Consider the following 15,038-nt stretch of genomic DNA (forward strand, 5'->3'; position numbering starts at 1 on the left):
TAATAATAATAATAATAATAATAATAACCCGTCTGATATTTAACCATAAAGTAATGTTGTCACGGTGTTTTATTTTATTTTATTCACACATTAATTCGAAACAAAGGGATTCCAAGATGGCTGCCACTCATCCAAACACTGCCCCTGTTACAATTTAAAGCCTTAAATCTTCACATTTTGTTCTTTTGGCTTTTAATTTCGAGAATATTTAATGTATTTTTTATTTATTTATTAATAAACTCGTTCAAATCATTATTTTTGATGCATTGTGACAAAAAAGTGGAAATTTAAAGATTAAAAACTCATGAATGTTTGATCTGTATGATGAGGACTGATGTTGGCTTGTAAAAATAAAAAAAGAAAAGTGTTAACATACTTTATTATGAAATATGATATACAAATAGAAATAATAATAATAATAATGCAAAGAACCCCTGCGTTACGACTTTTAAATTTCATTTCACTGATGTAATATTAATTCTAAAAATGAAGACACTACAAACCGTAGTGGCGGCATACGGAGTTAAACGTGTCTGCATCTTCAGCGCTCATCGCCCCCTGCTGGACGCCAGCAGTCTCACTGTCTTCACCGTGGCGATTCTGCGAGTTCACATGGTCACAGCAGCTCCAGTGGGCGTGGTAATGGGCGTGGTCACGTGGTTGTGGTTTGAGAGGAAGTTTTCAGTTTCAGTCAAAATTCACTCCGACTTCAACCAAACAACATCAGAGAGAGAGAGATGCTGGTCTATTCACTGCTGCTGTTGATCGCCCTCAGCTGTTGCTCTGCAGAAGGCAAGGACCCACACACACACACACACACACACACACACACACACACACTTGTTTAATGTTTGTTTACTCTCTGTTTACTCGTCGATCAGCTGCTTGTTACTTCAGCTACTTCAGTTACTTCAGTTACTGTGATTTTGTTATTAAACAGCTGATTCAGTGTCTTTGTGATGTCACCACATTGTTGTTGTTGTTGTTTTTCAAATCATCCGAGTATGGAGTGAATTTAGCCATGTTGCCGCGGTAACTGGTCTGTCCACCACGTCTTCTGCAAAGAAGAAGAAGAAGTAAGACGAGGAAGTGAGAGAAAAGAAGAGACCCCTGTGTGTGTGTGTGCAGGCTCTGGTAGTCAATGTGTTTCCTGATCCACACACACACTCATACACTTATAATCACACGCACACACACACTTAAACACTGACACAACACTGTGATGATGTCACTGTGATGATGACACTGGGATGATGTCACTGTGATGATGTCACTGTGATGATGACACTGTGATGATGACACTGTGACACACACACACACACACCTCATATTTCCCAGCATGCCTCGGGAAGTGTAGGCGTCAGCAGCAAGTGAACACGGTCCACAGCCGAGGACATCACTCTGACCTCTGACCTCTAAACACGACAACTGTAACTGCAGCCTGACTCTGATGTTTGAGGATCATGATTTGATGGAGCAAAAGACTGAGGCTCACACACACAGAGCAGGATTAAATAAATGGACTACTGTATACTAGGCAGACTGTATTTTTTGGGCCCCCCTCCATCGATGTTATTTATGAACTGAAATCTGAAACTTACCAAAGTTACTGATAAAAGTTAATTCACATTTTACATAGCGAAGTCTTTGGTTACAAGTTGGTTCTTTGTATGCCAAAATAAGTCATGTGTCGTATATACAACAGTCTATCGGACTATTTTTTGATTTTTATTACCGTATTTATACATTACTATAAGGCTCTTAAATGCTTAAATGCTGTTAAATTATCCTTATCTTATCCATTGCGAGTGTCATTGTTAAGGCAGTAGTACCAGTAAATCACCAATAGGTGTCAGCATTGCTATGTAAACAGAGCAAATAAGATAAACGCTGTAAGCTATTGCATTTTGCAGAAAATCTTAATTAAATGTGTTAAATATTAAATTGAATAGTTTAATAAGTCGTCAAATATACAAAGACCAATAAAATGTGCGGTAAGCGAAAGTGTGCTGTCGTGGTAAAGAGGTTTATTTTCATGGACAAGCATCACTCAGCAGCTCAGCTCCTGGTCTGGACTGTTTTCTCCACTGGTCTGGATGTTTCTCTGGATGGTGAACTGTGCAGTCTTGGTTTTGGCAGCCATTCAAAATTTAGTCTTAGTTTTAGTCTTTTGGACTAAAACGCTTATTAGTGTTTTAGTCATTTCTATATATGATAGCTTTAGTCTACAAAAACTCAAAAAAGTTTTATAGTCTTTTAACAAATCCATTTAGGTCAATAAGTATTGGAGATTACTGTTGGGCAGAAACCTTTAATCTCCATATTTCAACTTTTCAACAGTTTTGTTCATGAATTGATGCCGACTTCATCATACAACAGTGTCACACATAAGTCTGACATGCAATTTTGGCTTGGAAGGGCTCGGGGCGAAGGTGGTTTACAGTGAACCCCCGCCCGATCTCGCCGCGGACATTTGCACTCGCTGCGGCTTCTCCCGCCCGCCCGCCTGCCCCCGGCGCGACTGTCGATCGGAGCAGACTGTCCTCATTGCGCCCTGACAGCGTCGCGTCATCAGGACCAGGAGCGTAAATCGGCTTGTATTTTTAGGTTTTGATTGTCCCTCTGTCTGGGTAGTCATGTAGTCATTTACATTATGGGGACTTGATTTTTGTCCCCACAAGGAAGACAAGTCCCCATAATGTGAGTGTGTAAACAGGTTTAGGTCCCCACAACATTAGTATACATGGGCACACTCACACACACACACACACACACACACACACACAGTTTCACTTCTTGTTTCCCTGAGATTGTGAAAGTTGTGAAACTGTCACATGATTCTTCATCATCTGTCTCTCACCCTCTGTAATGTCTCAGACTTGACTCGTATATAAAGGACTGGGATTTTGAAAATCCCACTGTTTCATTGTGAAACCCTCTCCTCTTTAACGAGAGACTTTTATTTTGAAAATTAGTTTGCGCGCCACCTAATAACTGAAGTTTTGACTTCAGTCGTCTTCACTGCAGGTGATCACCATGACAACGCGCCTCACGCCATGACCATGGGTGCCGCCCAATCCCAAGATGACCACGATCAGCCAAACCCCGGCCCCAAGTTGCTGGAGCTGGTGGATGAGCAGAAGTCGAACGACCTGTGGGGAGCGCAAGTCCTGAAGCTCCTGACCCAACTAGTCCAGGTCCAGACAGAGGTCGCCAAAAACCAGGTGGAGGTGGTGCAGCTGCTCGGCAGCCTTCAAACTCAGGTGAGTCCAGGTTTTCTGAGGTTTAGTTAAATTAAGATTATCTAAAATTTAGTTTAGATTATCTGAGGTTTAGTTTAGTTAGGATTATCTAAAGTTTAGTTTAGATTGTCCAAGGTTCAATTTAGATTATGCCATGTTTAATTTAGTAAGGATTATTTAAGGTTTAGTTAAGATTATCTAAGATTAATTTAGTTAAGATTGTCTACGGTTTAGTTTAGTTAGGATTATCTGAGGTTTAGTTTTGTTCATCTGAGGCTTCGTTTATCCTAGATTATCTGAGGGTGAGTTTAGATTTAGCGTTTAGAGTTTTTAATTTGAATGATGACATCACTGTTGTTCTGATGACATCATCACTGCTGCTCTGATGACATCATCCCCATCGCTCTGATGACATCATCACTGTTGCTCTGATGTCATATGTCCTCAGGGTTCTCAGCAGATCCAGGACTTGCAGACTCTGGCTCGTCAGCAGAGTCTTCTGGTTGAAAACCACCAGGCTCTGCTGCTGCAGACGTCGCGCATCGCCACTCACCTGCACGACCTCGCCAAGAAACCTGCGGCGGCTTCTCCCGGCCAATGAGGTCGTCTCTGTCGGCTCCGGCCAATGAGAGCTCGTCATCAAGTGTCATCATTATATTTTTAAACTAACCGATAACATTCACTTGTGCTAGGTAACTAATGAGATTATCTGTTAACCAGCAAACCACTGATCGTCATCATTATTGACCAACCTGTCTGTGATCTCACTGATTTTAAATAAAGTTTGTGTCGAAGGAAAAAAAACTCAGTTGTACTGTTTTTGTTTTCCAGTGTAAACTGGCTGTTATTCCCTCTCTGTCCACTGGAGGCAGCAGAGGTTGTTGTTGTTCATGACTCGTGGTATGTTTGTTTCAGATCTTCTTCATCCTCCCATGATCCACCTCAACAATGTTTTCCTGCTAAACCAATCAGAGGCCGTTGTCACCGCCGGCTCCGCCTTCATCCTCCGTTGCCGTGGCGACAGTGCAGTCCGTTTGTCCAGCACAGCGTTTCGCCTGCAGTACCACGACAACCTCCCTGACCTGTTAGAGGTCACGAGGTCAGTGCCGAGACACACTGGGACGTACCGATGCAGTTACTCCGCCCACAACCTGCTTCACCTCAACACCTGGATCCACCTGTATGTTAAAGGTGAGTAATGCTGAGGCCACGCCCCCTGACAAGTCCTGGAACTTCGTTTTCTCATAACCCCTCCTCCCACAGACCCGGTCCACACCTCCAGGGTGTTTGAGACGCCTCGTGGCGTCCCACCTGTCAAAGAAGGCCAGGACTTCCTGTTCAAGTGTCAGCTGACTGACCCGTCTGTCACAAACCTCACCTTCCAATCAGACAGCAGGGGGCGGAGTCTGCCCCAGGGCATGAATGTGACGTTTGACCGCTGGAGTGGCGTCCTCATCCGAGACGTCCAGAGGACGTTTAACGGACGCTACGTCTGCTCAGGCCTGAAGGACGGAAGACCGGTCCAATCTGCACCTGTGGACCTGCTGGTGGTTCCCAGTAAGACTGTCCACCTGTCTGTCTCTCATTCTGTGTCCACCTGCCTGTCTGTGTCCACCTATCTGTCTCTCACCTGCCTGTCTGTCTTCAGGGCTCCGCCTCCCTCCCTCGCTGTCTGTCAGTCAGAAAGAGTTTGTTCGTCTTGAAGGTGAAAAGTTCGAGGTCACATGTCTGAGCAGTAACCCCTCCCACTTCTACAACATCACATGGACACACCCCCTCATACAGGTGAGAGGTGAGAGGTTCCACAGGTCAGAGGTCATCATTGTCTTGTTTTTCTCATGTGTTCCTCTGTTCCAGACGCTGAACATGAGCATCAGTCGTCGCTATATTAACCACCGCATGTACGTCAACAACACTGCGAGCGTCTCAGCTGTCAGTCACAAACACAGTGGAACGTTCACCTGTACGGCTGTCAATGAAGCTGGAGTCGCCATGGCAACCACACAGCTGAGAGTTCTGGGTAAAAAGAGGAAGAAAAACACAGAAGAGGATTCAGTAACTCAATAACCCAGTAACTCAATAACCTAGTAACACAGTAATTTAGTAACCTAGTAACCTAGTAACTCAGATACCCCGTAACTCAATACTTTAGTAGCTCAGTAACTCAATAACCTCAGAACATAGTAACTCAGTACTTGAGTAACTTAGCAACCTAGTAACTCAATACGCAAGTGATCCAGTAACTCAGTGACTTAGTAACTCAATAACTTGATAACTCACTAACTGAGTAGCTTGGCAACATTAACTTGAGCAGTAACTCTCTCTCTCTCTCTCTCTCCAGCTCGCCCCTACCTGATCATCTACATGCAGCCACTGCAGCATGCTAATGCTAACACCAGGACCATATTTGCAAATGCTAGCAGCATGCTAGAGGAGATAAACACCAACATTAGCATGATCACTAATGTCAGTCCCAATGGAACAGATGAGGACGTTGCTACCAATGCTAACATTAGCGGCAACATCAGGGTGGAGGTGAACGAAGGACGCGACGTTACACTAAAGTTCGTGATTGAGGCGTATCCTCCAATCAGGAGCCAGGCCTGGGTCACGCCCTCAGACAACGACAACGACACAATGTATGAGGAGAGCTACACCGCTAATGGCTACAGGTTAGCCTGCTAACAAATACAGGCTAGCATGCGGAATGTGACTAAATTCTACCTTAAAGTTTGTTAAGGTGGAATTGTTGGTTCTAACATTTGCTGTGGTTTAAAGATTTTAGATTTGTTCGTCTGGTATCATTTTTAAGGTGGTATTACTGGTTCTCTTGGTTGTTAAGGTAGTATTTGTGGTGCTAAGCACTATTAAGGTGGTATTAAGGTTTCTACTGGTTGTTAAGGTAGTATTTGTGGTGCTAAGCACTGTTTGGATGGTATTAGTGGTTCTCGTGGTTTTTAAGGTGGTATTGTGGATGTTCCAGGTCTGAGGCGAGCCTGCTGCTGCGGCGCGTCCGCCAGGGCGATGAAGGTCAATACTCGTTCAATTTCTCAAACTCATTCTTCAGCGGTTCACAGAACATTGACCTCCGAATCTACCGTGAGAAAAACTTTGACTTCATTTGTACTTTACTCGTTCCTTCCTGTGATCACATGATCACTTCCTGTTTCCGCTATTCCGTCAGGTTCCCCTCATGCTGTGGTGAGTCGGCAGAATAACACGCTGACCTGCAGCAGCTCTGGATACCCTCCTCCCACCGTGCTGTGGTTGGCCTGCCCCGGGGCACAGGACACGTATGTAACACGGCTCCCCCTGCAGGTGGCGCGGGTCATGGTCATCAGCAGCTGATGTGTTTGTGACATAATGATGATGTCTGCAGGTGTGGAGACGTCCCCGCCCATCGGCTGCTTCCAGCTGACGTGACCTCGCAGGAAGAGGATGTGACATCACAGATCCAACTGACGGCTGGCGATGATGTCACTGTGGAGTGTGTGGCCTATAATCAGCTGGGAGAGTCACGCCGCGCCGTCACTCGCCGTAAGTGTCAACGATGGGGGGCGTCATGTGACGTCGGAGTGCGATGATGATGACGGGCTGCTGTGTTTTCAGGTTCTGTGGCAGAGCTGGCGACGACCCCACGGCCGGCTCTGATTGGTGCTCTTAGCGCGGCCGCCGCCCTCCTTCTTCTGCTATTGGTCGTCTGTTACAAGTGGAAACAGGTTTGTTTGTAAAAACATTGTTAAAGAAAGAAAAGGTTTGATAACGAGGGGCAAACACAGCGGAAAACCTTAAAGGGGACATATTATGCAAAATCTACTTTTTAATCATTTTAATACTTATATTTGGCACTCTGGAGGCCCTACCACTCGCCAAAGTGTGGAAAAAGAATACTCAGTCCTTTTTTTGTGGTCCCCCTTAGTGTAAGTATAGGCGATAAAACACTTGATGTTGAATTCCCTGCGCTTATTACGGCAGCATGCGCATTTCACCACAAATGTTACAACCCACCAGTAAGTTTACTTGGAGAGCTCCACCTTAGCTCCACCTTGTCCCTATAAAATGCAAAACCGAGCATTCTGAAAGGGGTGGTTTTGGCAGGGTTATTGAACTGCTATGGTACTTCATCCTTATGGTATTTTGACCAAAGCATGTCACAGACATGTTCATTAGGACACCAGGGAACTATTTTAACTTGGAGAAATAGGGTATAATATGTCCCCTTTAAACCCTGGAACATGTATGTTAAAAAGCGTGGTCAGACTGTGAATGATTCTCTTTCAGAAACCAAAATACGAGATTCGCTGGAAGATCATCGAGAGCACAGACGGAAACAACTACACGTTTGTTGACCCCACGCAGCTGCCGTACAACCAGAAGTGGGAGTTTCCACGAGACAAGCTCCGCCTTGGTACAGAATTGTCTTTACGTGTGTGTGTGTGTGTGTGTGTGTGGTTCAGTCCTGGAGCAGTGACATTTGACCTCTCTTGGTGTCAGGTGCTGTTCTGGGTTCAGGGGCGTTTGGGAAGGTCGTCGAGGCGACGGCCTACGGACTGGGAACCGACAGCAACGTCACCAGAGTCGCCGTGAAGATGCTGAAACGTACGTCTGCACACGTTCACCTTCACCGTCACCACACGTGTCACGCGTTAATGATGTCATGTGTTCACGACAGCGAGTGCTCACGCCGAGGAACGTGAAGCTCTGATGTCGGAGCTGAAGATCCTCAGTCATCTCGGTTACCATGACAACATCGTCAACCTGTTGGGTGCCTGCACGCGCGGAGGTGATATGAACAGAGAAACGGCTGACAGGAAAAGACATCAGCTCCCTAACCTTTGACCTTTGACCCTGTCAGGCCCCATGCTGATGATCACAGAGTACTGTAGCCATGGCGACCTGCTCAACTTCCTGCGGGCTCATGCAGATGACTTCATTACATCCATTTTGAGTGTGAACGAAGTGGAGGAGGTGGTGTTCTACAAGAACATGGCCGCCACTCAAAACGCCAGACTCAGGAGGTCAGAACCTTTCTTCTTCATCTAAAGTACAAGTATGGTAGAAAAAAAACAGTGGTACCACTGGTATAAGTCATACTACTAGAAGTTCTTATGTTGAGGATACTTCTGATATATTTGGTTGCACTGGTGCCTCTAGAACTTCTCTTACCTCTGAAACAACTGGTTCCTCTGGTACCTCCGGATCCTCCAGTACCTCTGGTCCCCCTAGTACCTCTGGTTCATCTGGATCCTCCAGTACCTCTGGTTCCTCTAGTACCTCTGGTCCCCCTAGTACCTCTGGTTCCTCTGGATCCTCCAGTACCTCTGGATCCTCCAGTACCTCTTGTACCTCTTGTACCTCTTGTACCTCTTGTACCTCTTGTACCTCTGGTTCCTCTGGTACCTCTGGTTCCACTGGTTCCTCCAGTATTTCTGGTTCCTCTGATTCCACTGGTTCCTCCAGTATTTCTGGTCCCTCTTGTACCTCCAGTACCTTTGGTTCCTCTGGTACCTCTGGTTCCACTGGTTCCTCCAGTATTTCTGGTTCCTCTGGTTCCTCTGGTTCCTCTGGTACCTCTGGTTCCTCTGGTTCCTCCAGTATTTCTGGTCCCTCTTGTACCTCCAGTACCTCTGGTTCCTCTGGTACGACATGTACTCAATCAATCAACCAAATAAGAATATTTTTGGAACCCAGGTCTTCTTGCACCTGAAGCAGGAATCAAAACCTGAGACAAACAAGTAGCAAAAACAATATATCACAAAAGTTGGTCACATTAAAACACATGGAAATAGTCACATGACATTGAATGATTGACATCACATGACAATCACACTTTGTGTGTTGCAGTGACAGTGGGATCTCGTGCTGCTCAGAGTATCAGGAGATGCTGCCCATTCTGAGTCCAGGACAAATGCACCAGGGTAATAAAGCCGAACACTGTGTCTGTGTCTGTGAGGTCAGACCTGTCTCACCTCACATTCTGTCTGTTTCTCAGGTATGCAGACAGACAGTGTGTCTGTGGGTGACCTTATCAGGTTCTCCTTCCAGGTGGCTCAGGGTCTAGACTTCCTGTCCAACAGGAACGTGAGTGAAAACACACAATGAGGAGTGCTCACCTGTCTGTCAGTCTGTCCCTCACCTGCATGTCTGTCTCAGTGTATCCACAGAGACGTGGCAGCGAGGAATGTCCTGCTGACTGACCGCGGCGATGCCAAGATCTGTGACTTTGGTTTGGCTCGAGACATTCGCAACGACGACAGCTACATTGTGCAGGGAAATGTCCGTGAACGGCACTTCCAGTCATGCTTCCTGTTGTATTTGGACACTTCCTGTATTTGATCATACATTTTCTGTGTGTTTTATTGTGAAAGGCTCGTCTCCCGGTGAAGTGGATGGCACCAGAGAGCATCTTTCAGTGCGTGTACACGGTGCAGAGTGACGTGTGGTCATACGGCGTTCTCCTGTGGGAGATCTTCTCTCTGGGTAACTGACGCACAATCCCGTTCACTCACAGCTCTCATTCTGATCAGTATTGATTATTGATGATGATTATTGATGACGCTCAGGTAAGAGTCCATATCCAAACATCGCTGTGGATACCAACTTCTACAAGATGATCAAAGATGGCCACCACATGTCTGCACCAGACTTCGCTCCAGCTGAGATGTGAGGACTTCGTTTAACTGTCACTGCAGATAAAGGCTTTTATTTTGAAGGTGACTCACTCGTGGTCACATGTCATGCTCAGGTACCAGCTGATGACGCTGTGCTGGAGTCTGGAGCCCACCCACAGACCCACCTTCAAAACCATTGGTCAGCTCATCAACAGGCTCCTCCCCCCCACCAGCGACAAGGTGCCACATCACAGCTGCAAGGTGAGAACCAATCTGAGCGCAGGATTCCTCAGGTGACCTCAGCATGTGTTTGTCTCCTCAGGCGGCGTACAGGAACATCGACGAGTGCACAGAAGAGGAAGAGCTAAGCAGAGGAGGTAATGATGTCATCATCGCATCAGCTATTGACTTTACCTGACTCCACCCCCTGATCTGGTCCTCAGTACTCTGTGATGAAGAAGAGGAGCCAGTGGTGAGGAACATCTACCAACACTCATGACCCTCTCATCCAATCAAGACCAGGAGCAGGACCAAGACCAGATCCAGGACCAGGACCAGGACCAAGACCAAGACCACGACCACGACCACGATCTAGATATAGCCCAGGACCAAGACCAAGGTCCAGGTCCAGGATTAAGACATTGACGATGACCAGGAAAAAGTCGTTGTTGCTTCCGAAAACGAATGTTGCTATGTTCAAATAAAACTTGTCTGTGGGCGGAGCCAGGAAACCCAAACATCTGTGGGCGGAGCCAGGAAAGCTGCCCCGTGGTGCGTTCACTGTCCTGTTTTAGAAGCGGGACGTTCCCATGCAGCTGCAGGACGTGACGAGAACCACGAGGAACATTGGTTCACCTGTGACCTGATGATGAAACAGGAAATGACATCACAGGCCCAAGTATTACATTTGAGAATATTGATGTGTCATTGATTTGTTTTACTGTGTCAAAATAAAATCAGCTGATTCTCCTCACACCTGCTGTGTAGCATCATGTTTTTTTGTTTATGAAGAGAACCTGCAGTGAAAAGTGGAAAAGTTAGTTAACCAGGTAACCAGGTAACCAGTTAACCAGGTAACCGGTCACTGGGTTCCTGTGTTGACATTTGTCTTGTTGATTTGAAATCTTTTACTGCAGTTATATCTTAAACGTGACCTCATGCATGTCAAACACCTGACAGATGACAGATGAGTGCAGGGGGTGGAGTCAGACTAGAGGAGATTACCTGACAGGTTTATGGGATCTGGACTTTAGATTCTGATAAATAAGTGAGAGGTGTGTGTGTGTGATGTCAGTGAGATAAAGTCGTGAACGTGTTCTTAAAGACGTCATCGTCTCAAACTCACGCAGATTTCAGGTGTTTTGTGAAAGTGTTTAAATTTTGGGGATAATCTGGCCATTTTAATCTTAATCTGCATTAAACTTGAGTCTGCTCTTTCACTGTTATCACTTGTACTTTCACAGGGTTGTTTTGTTTTTGTCTTCAGTGTTTTCACATGTTTGTGAGGACGGCTCCACGGGGACAAATAGATTTGACTGTGATGACACCAACAGGAGGTAAACTCACCTCATCCCTGAGCTCCTTCCTCCTCCTGCAGAGACAGTGGAGCAGCGCTGACTGTGCTGTTATTGTTCACTGGGCAGTAACTGCTGTCACGTGCAGCGACACAGCAGAGGAGACTCGGCCGTCGGCTTCACTGTTCACCTACATTTAGTGAGAAAGAGGAGGAGACGTGGAAGTGAAGAGGATTCACAGCAGCAGCTGTGACAACCAGGAGCAGATTACACCAGTGTTCATCAAAGCAGGGGAAACACTTTTCATTTTCAGATTACAGGGCTAAAAAAAAACAGCAGAAAAAAAGCAAAACTTTAGGATTCACAAAACACTTTGAGATGAGCAAACTCAAGAAACAAAGGTACAAAGGTACAAATATTTAGGATTTGCAAAAAAAAATGTTACACATTTTGGGGATTTAGAAGCAAAAGAATTCACAAGAAATCTTCAGGATTTTTTCACAAAATCTTTCGTAAGTCAAACTTTTTTAGTTTTTAAAACAAACACGATCTGAATATTTATGACAAACATAACCTTTATTTTCTTTTCTGCTTGTTTTCAAATCACTGACCCTCACTGCGTCTCATCAGAGGAAGGAACTCTGCCGCCATCTAGTGGCATCAGTCTGTTATTAACAAGTGCAGCTGTGTCAGAAGAAACCGCGCTGATTTAAACAGGAAAACAAACAAGTAAATAAATCAATTAATAAATCAATCAATCAATCAACAAATAAATAAGAGAAAAGCAAACCTATGTTTCCGCCCGGTTTCGAACCGGGGACCTTTCGCGTGTGAGGCGAACGTGATAACCACTACACTACGGAAACTGATGATCACAAACGGTCACCGTTTACAGTTACATACATGACACACACGCGCATGAAGAATGTCTGTGTTTGTGAAACTACTGTAAAGAACAGTTCCACAGAATGTTCCAAGGCCTCGTTTTAACAACTGTGCTCTTCTAAAACAACAGGTTACAATATTACCACTTTATTCTCCAAGCCCGTGCTCACTGTAGCAGATACTCCACCTTGTGGCCAAAAGGAGAAAGTGCACCTCTCTTATGTATGGATAAGTATGGATATTGAGAAACGGCCATTATTCTAGAAGAGTGTGAATAGTTGTTTCTCAGTGTTTAAGGACAGTTTACGCAGCAGTGACGTTAATTAAACTAAACAAACACACAACACGTAAACTTAGCTGTGGAAACCTGACACGGCGCCGTGTCTGAGTGAGCTGGAGATCTGTGGTCCTGTCACATCCACAGAGGAGTCGCGCGACGCTAATCCTCACCAACTGTGGTCCACGAGGCCCGTGAACCGGAGGTCAGTGAGCGGAAGTCAGTCCCGCAGAAACACGAAACACGCCGCCCGCAACAAGCGACGAAAACGACAATAAGTGTGTGTGTAAGAAGAAAAGTAAACACATGTTTCCGCCCGGTCTCGAACCGGGGACCTTTCGCGTGTTAGGCGAACGTGATAACCACTACACTACGGAAACTGGTGACCATCAGCGCGCGTATAAGAACAAGAATGAGTCTGTTTGTGAAACTATAGTAAATGTTGCGGACGTGCCTCGTCATTAACAGGTTCGTATCAGGTTGAATGCACATCCGTTAACCACGGTATATTCTGCGTTGTGCTGCATGAAGAAAGACCCGGACCACGACCAGCTACTGGTTGCTCTTTAATGAAGGCAGGATGGTGGATTTGTGTGGACAAAGACATAACGCTCTTTAACATGCAGTCTCCTCCACACAGCACACGAGTCTCAAGCTCCTGTCAGCAGATAAACATAAACAAACATCTCATTTAAAGCCTGCAAAAAGTCTGTTTATAAGGTTTATATTAACTGCATGTTCACAACCAAAAACTAACAACTGTACATATATAAAACAAGGTTTGCAATAAATGTTCAACGATGACAAACAGACTAATACATTACCTCCTCTCAGCTCGTCAGACTCGAACTAAGAGAAGCACTTGAATGACGTCACGAGGCCTGCGACCTCTTAAAGAGACAGTACAGGTATTAACGCTCTGGTCTGAACAAAACACTCAGACATAAACACATTCTTAATATATATATATATATATATATAAAACCTACTCAACTCAACACATCCATTATTACAAGTCTGTACGTCTACTTGTCTTAAATCAGCACATATCGCCACATACGTATTTAATCCAAACTCCACTCTCGATCAAATCAATCAAAAAACTATATTTTGCCAATATATTAGAGACCCTGACACAATCTTACAAATCATGTTTCCAGGGGAGCTCATGTCTCATTATGGGGGGGCTGAAAACGGAGGAAAGTAAACTTATGTTTCCGCCCGGTTTCGAACCGGGGACCTTTCGCGTGTGAGGCGAACGTGATAACCACTACACTACGGAAACCGTATCCTACGAACTTGTAGCAATACAAACACACATTACACAGTTATATAACTGTGTATGTACATATAATAACTCATGATGCGATTTCTTCTTCTTCTGTTCTTTTTCATGTTAAATGAATATTTACAACGATATAAATATGGTCATAGTCGACTTAATAAAGTGTTATAAAGTCACTTTTAAAAAAAACAACAACTTTGTGATTACGATAAAAAAAAAACTGTGGGGATTTTTTGAAGCAAAACTTGTGTATTTGCATGAAAAAGATTTTTCTACATTAACAGAATATTAGGAAGTCACAAACAGATCTTTTTTATATCTGTACATATTTATAAGTTTATTCTGCTATAACACCACTGTTATTAAGTCTTTTTTTAAATGTAATACGTGTAAAATATGGAGGACAAAACCTGACCTATGTATAAATAAATACTGAAATAAATGTATAAATAAATACAAAAATAAAGAAATAAATACTGAAATAAATAGAGGAATACATAAATAAATGAATGAATAAATAAATGTATAAATAAATAAATACATAATATACATAATTATAAATAAAAGAATAAATGAAAGAATAAATAAATGTTTTACATTTATTTCTACATTTCTGTTCACTTACATTTATTTATTGATTTATTGATGTGTCCATATGTTAATGAGGTAGGAGGTCCTAACCTCAGTCAACAGCATGATTGGTCAAATCAGAGACCCAGACAAACATAACATTGCAAAGCAGCTCCAGTTAGCGTAATGTCCTCGACTGGGAGGTCACTGCAGACCTTCACAGTGTTGCCAACTCTGTTGTGCGACGAGCGACAAATCAAGTGAGTTTCTCTGGTGTTATTGGAGACTTTTGTGGTTTTTGGAGACTCTCACGTGAAAGCACGTATCACTCTGCAGTTACTGCCGGGATCTCCTCCCCCTCCCAAAGCACTCACAGGCGGTCAGTCTCACGGTCAGAGGGTCAGTCAGAGAGTCAGAGGTCAGCCTCTGCAGCAGTCCCAGCCTGCAGTCACTGCAGACCCTCACCACTCCACGTCCAGGCTGCCGTTCCACCCTGGCTTACAGAGCGGGGTGTAAATGTTTCTTAACTCAGTCTCTCCCAAAAGAAATCACTGCATTTAATACATATCAGAAATAACATATCCATGGTGCGAACTACGGGGGATCCAGGGGTGTCTCAGCCCCCCATAATGAGACATGAGCTCCCCTGGAAAC

General features: G+C 44.5%; 1 protein-coding gene and 3 non-coding genes across 7 annotated transcripts; 1 reads left to right on the forward strand and 3 right to left on the reverse strand.

Moving 5' to 3' along the window:
• The first annotated feature begins 515 nt into the window (after positions 1-515).
• Positions 516-10,826, forward strand: csf1rb (colony stimulating factor 1 receptor, b). 4 transcript variants are annotated; one of them, XM_058627925.1, is made up of 22 exons: positions 516-792; positions 4,158-4,433; positions 4,506-4,799; positions 4,891-5,027; positions 5,100-5,262; positions 5,584-5,914; positions 6,226-6,341; positions 6,427-6,535; positions 6,622-6,779; positions 6,852-6,961; positions 7,524-7,650; positions 7,737-7,841; positions 7,915-8,025; positions 8,098-8,260; positions 9,087-9,160; positions 9,235-9,323; positions 9,396-9,518; positions 9,611-9,722; positions 9,806-9,905; positions 9,988-10,114; positions 10,176-10,230; positions 10,371-10,826. In XM_058627925.1, the coding sequence occupies exons 1-22, from the start codon at positions 738-740 to the stop codon at positions 10,496-10,498; spliced, it is 3,063 nt and encodes a 1,020-aa protein (XP_058483908.1). In that variant the 5' UTR covers positions 516-737; the 3' UTR covers positions 10,499-10,826. The 4 variants fall into 4 exon arrangements, with proteins under 4 accessions (XP_058483908.1, XP_058483910.1, XP_058483909.1 ...); XM_058627927.1 differs by having other exon boundaries at positions 10,297-10,504; XM_058627926.1 differs by having other exon boundaries at positions 517-792; positions 9,988-10,093.
• A 1,334-nt stretch (positions 10,827-12,160) lies between these two features.
• trnav-cac (transfer RNA valine (anticodon CAC)) lies at positions 12,161-12,233 on the reverse strand. Its single transcript has one exon. It is a non-coding gene; the product is annotated as a tRNA-Val (tRNA).
• Positions 12,234-12,836: 603 nt separating this feature from the next.
• Positions 12,837-12,909, reverse strand: trnav-aac (transfer RNA valine (anticodon AAC)). Its single transcript has one exon. It is a non-coding gene; the product is annotated as a tRNA-Val (tRNA).
• Positions 12,910-13,741: 832 nt separating this feature from the next.
• trnav-cac (transfer RNA valine (anticodon CAC)) lies at positions 13,742-13,814 on the reverse strand. Its single transcript has one exon. It is a non-coding gene; the product is annotated as a tRNA-Val (tRNA).
• Between the last annotated feature and the right edge of the window lie 1,224 nt (positions 13,815-15,038).

The sequence above is a fragment of the Solea solea genome, chromosome 4, assembly GCF_958295425.1.
Source record: "Solea solea chromosome 4, fSolSol10.1, whole genome shotgun sequence".
In the NCBI taxonomy this organism is placed as follows: Eukaryota; Metazoa; Chordata; class Actinopteri; order Pleuronectiformes; family Soleidae; genus Solea; species Solea solea.

Coding starts and splice junctions, on each gene's coding strand:
- csf1rb (XM_058627925.1), top strand. CDS start 738: ATGCTGGTCTATTCACTGCTGCTGTTGATCGCCCTCAGCTGTTGCTCT. Junction 6,536..6,621: donor TGCCCCGGGGCACAGGACAC/GTATGTAACACG, acceptor TGATGTCTGCAG/GTGTGGAGACGTCCCCGCCC. Junction 8,261..9,086: donor CAAAACGCCAGACTCAGGAG/GTCAGAACCTTT, acceptor TGTGTGTTGCAG/TGACAGTGGGATCTCGTGCT.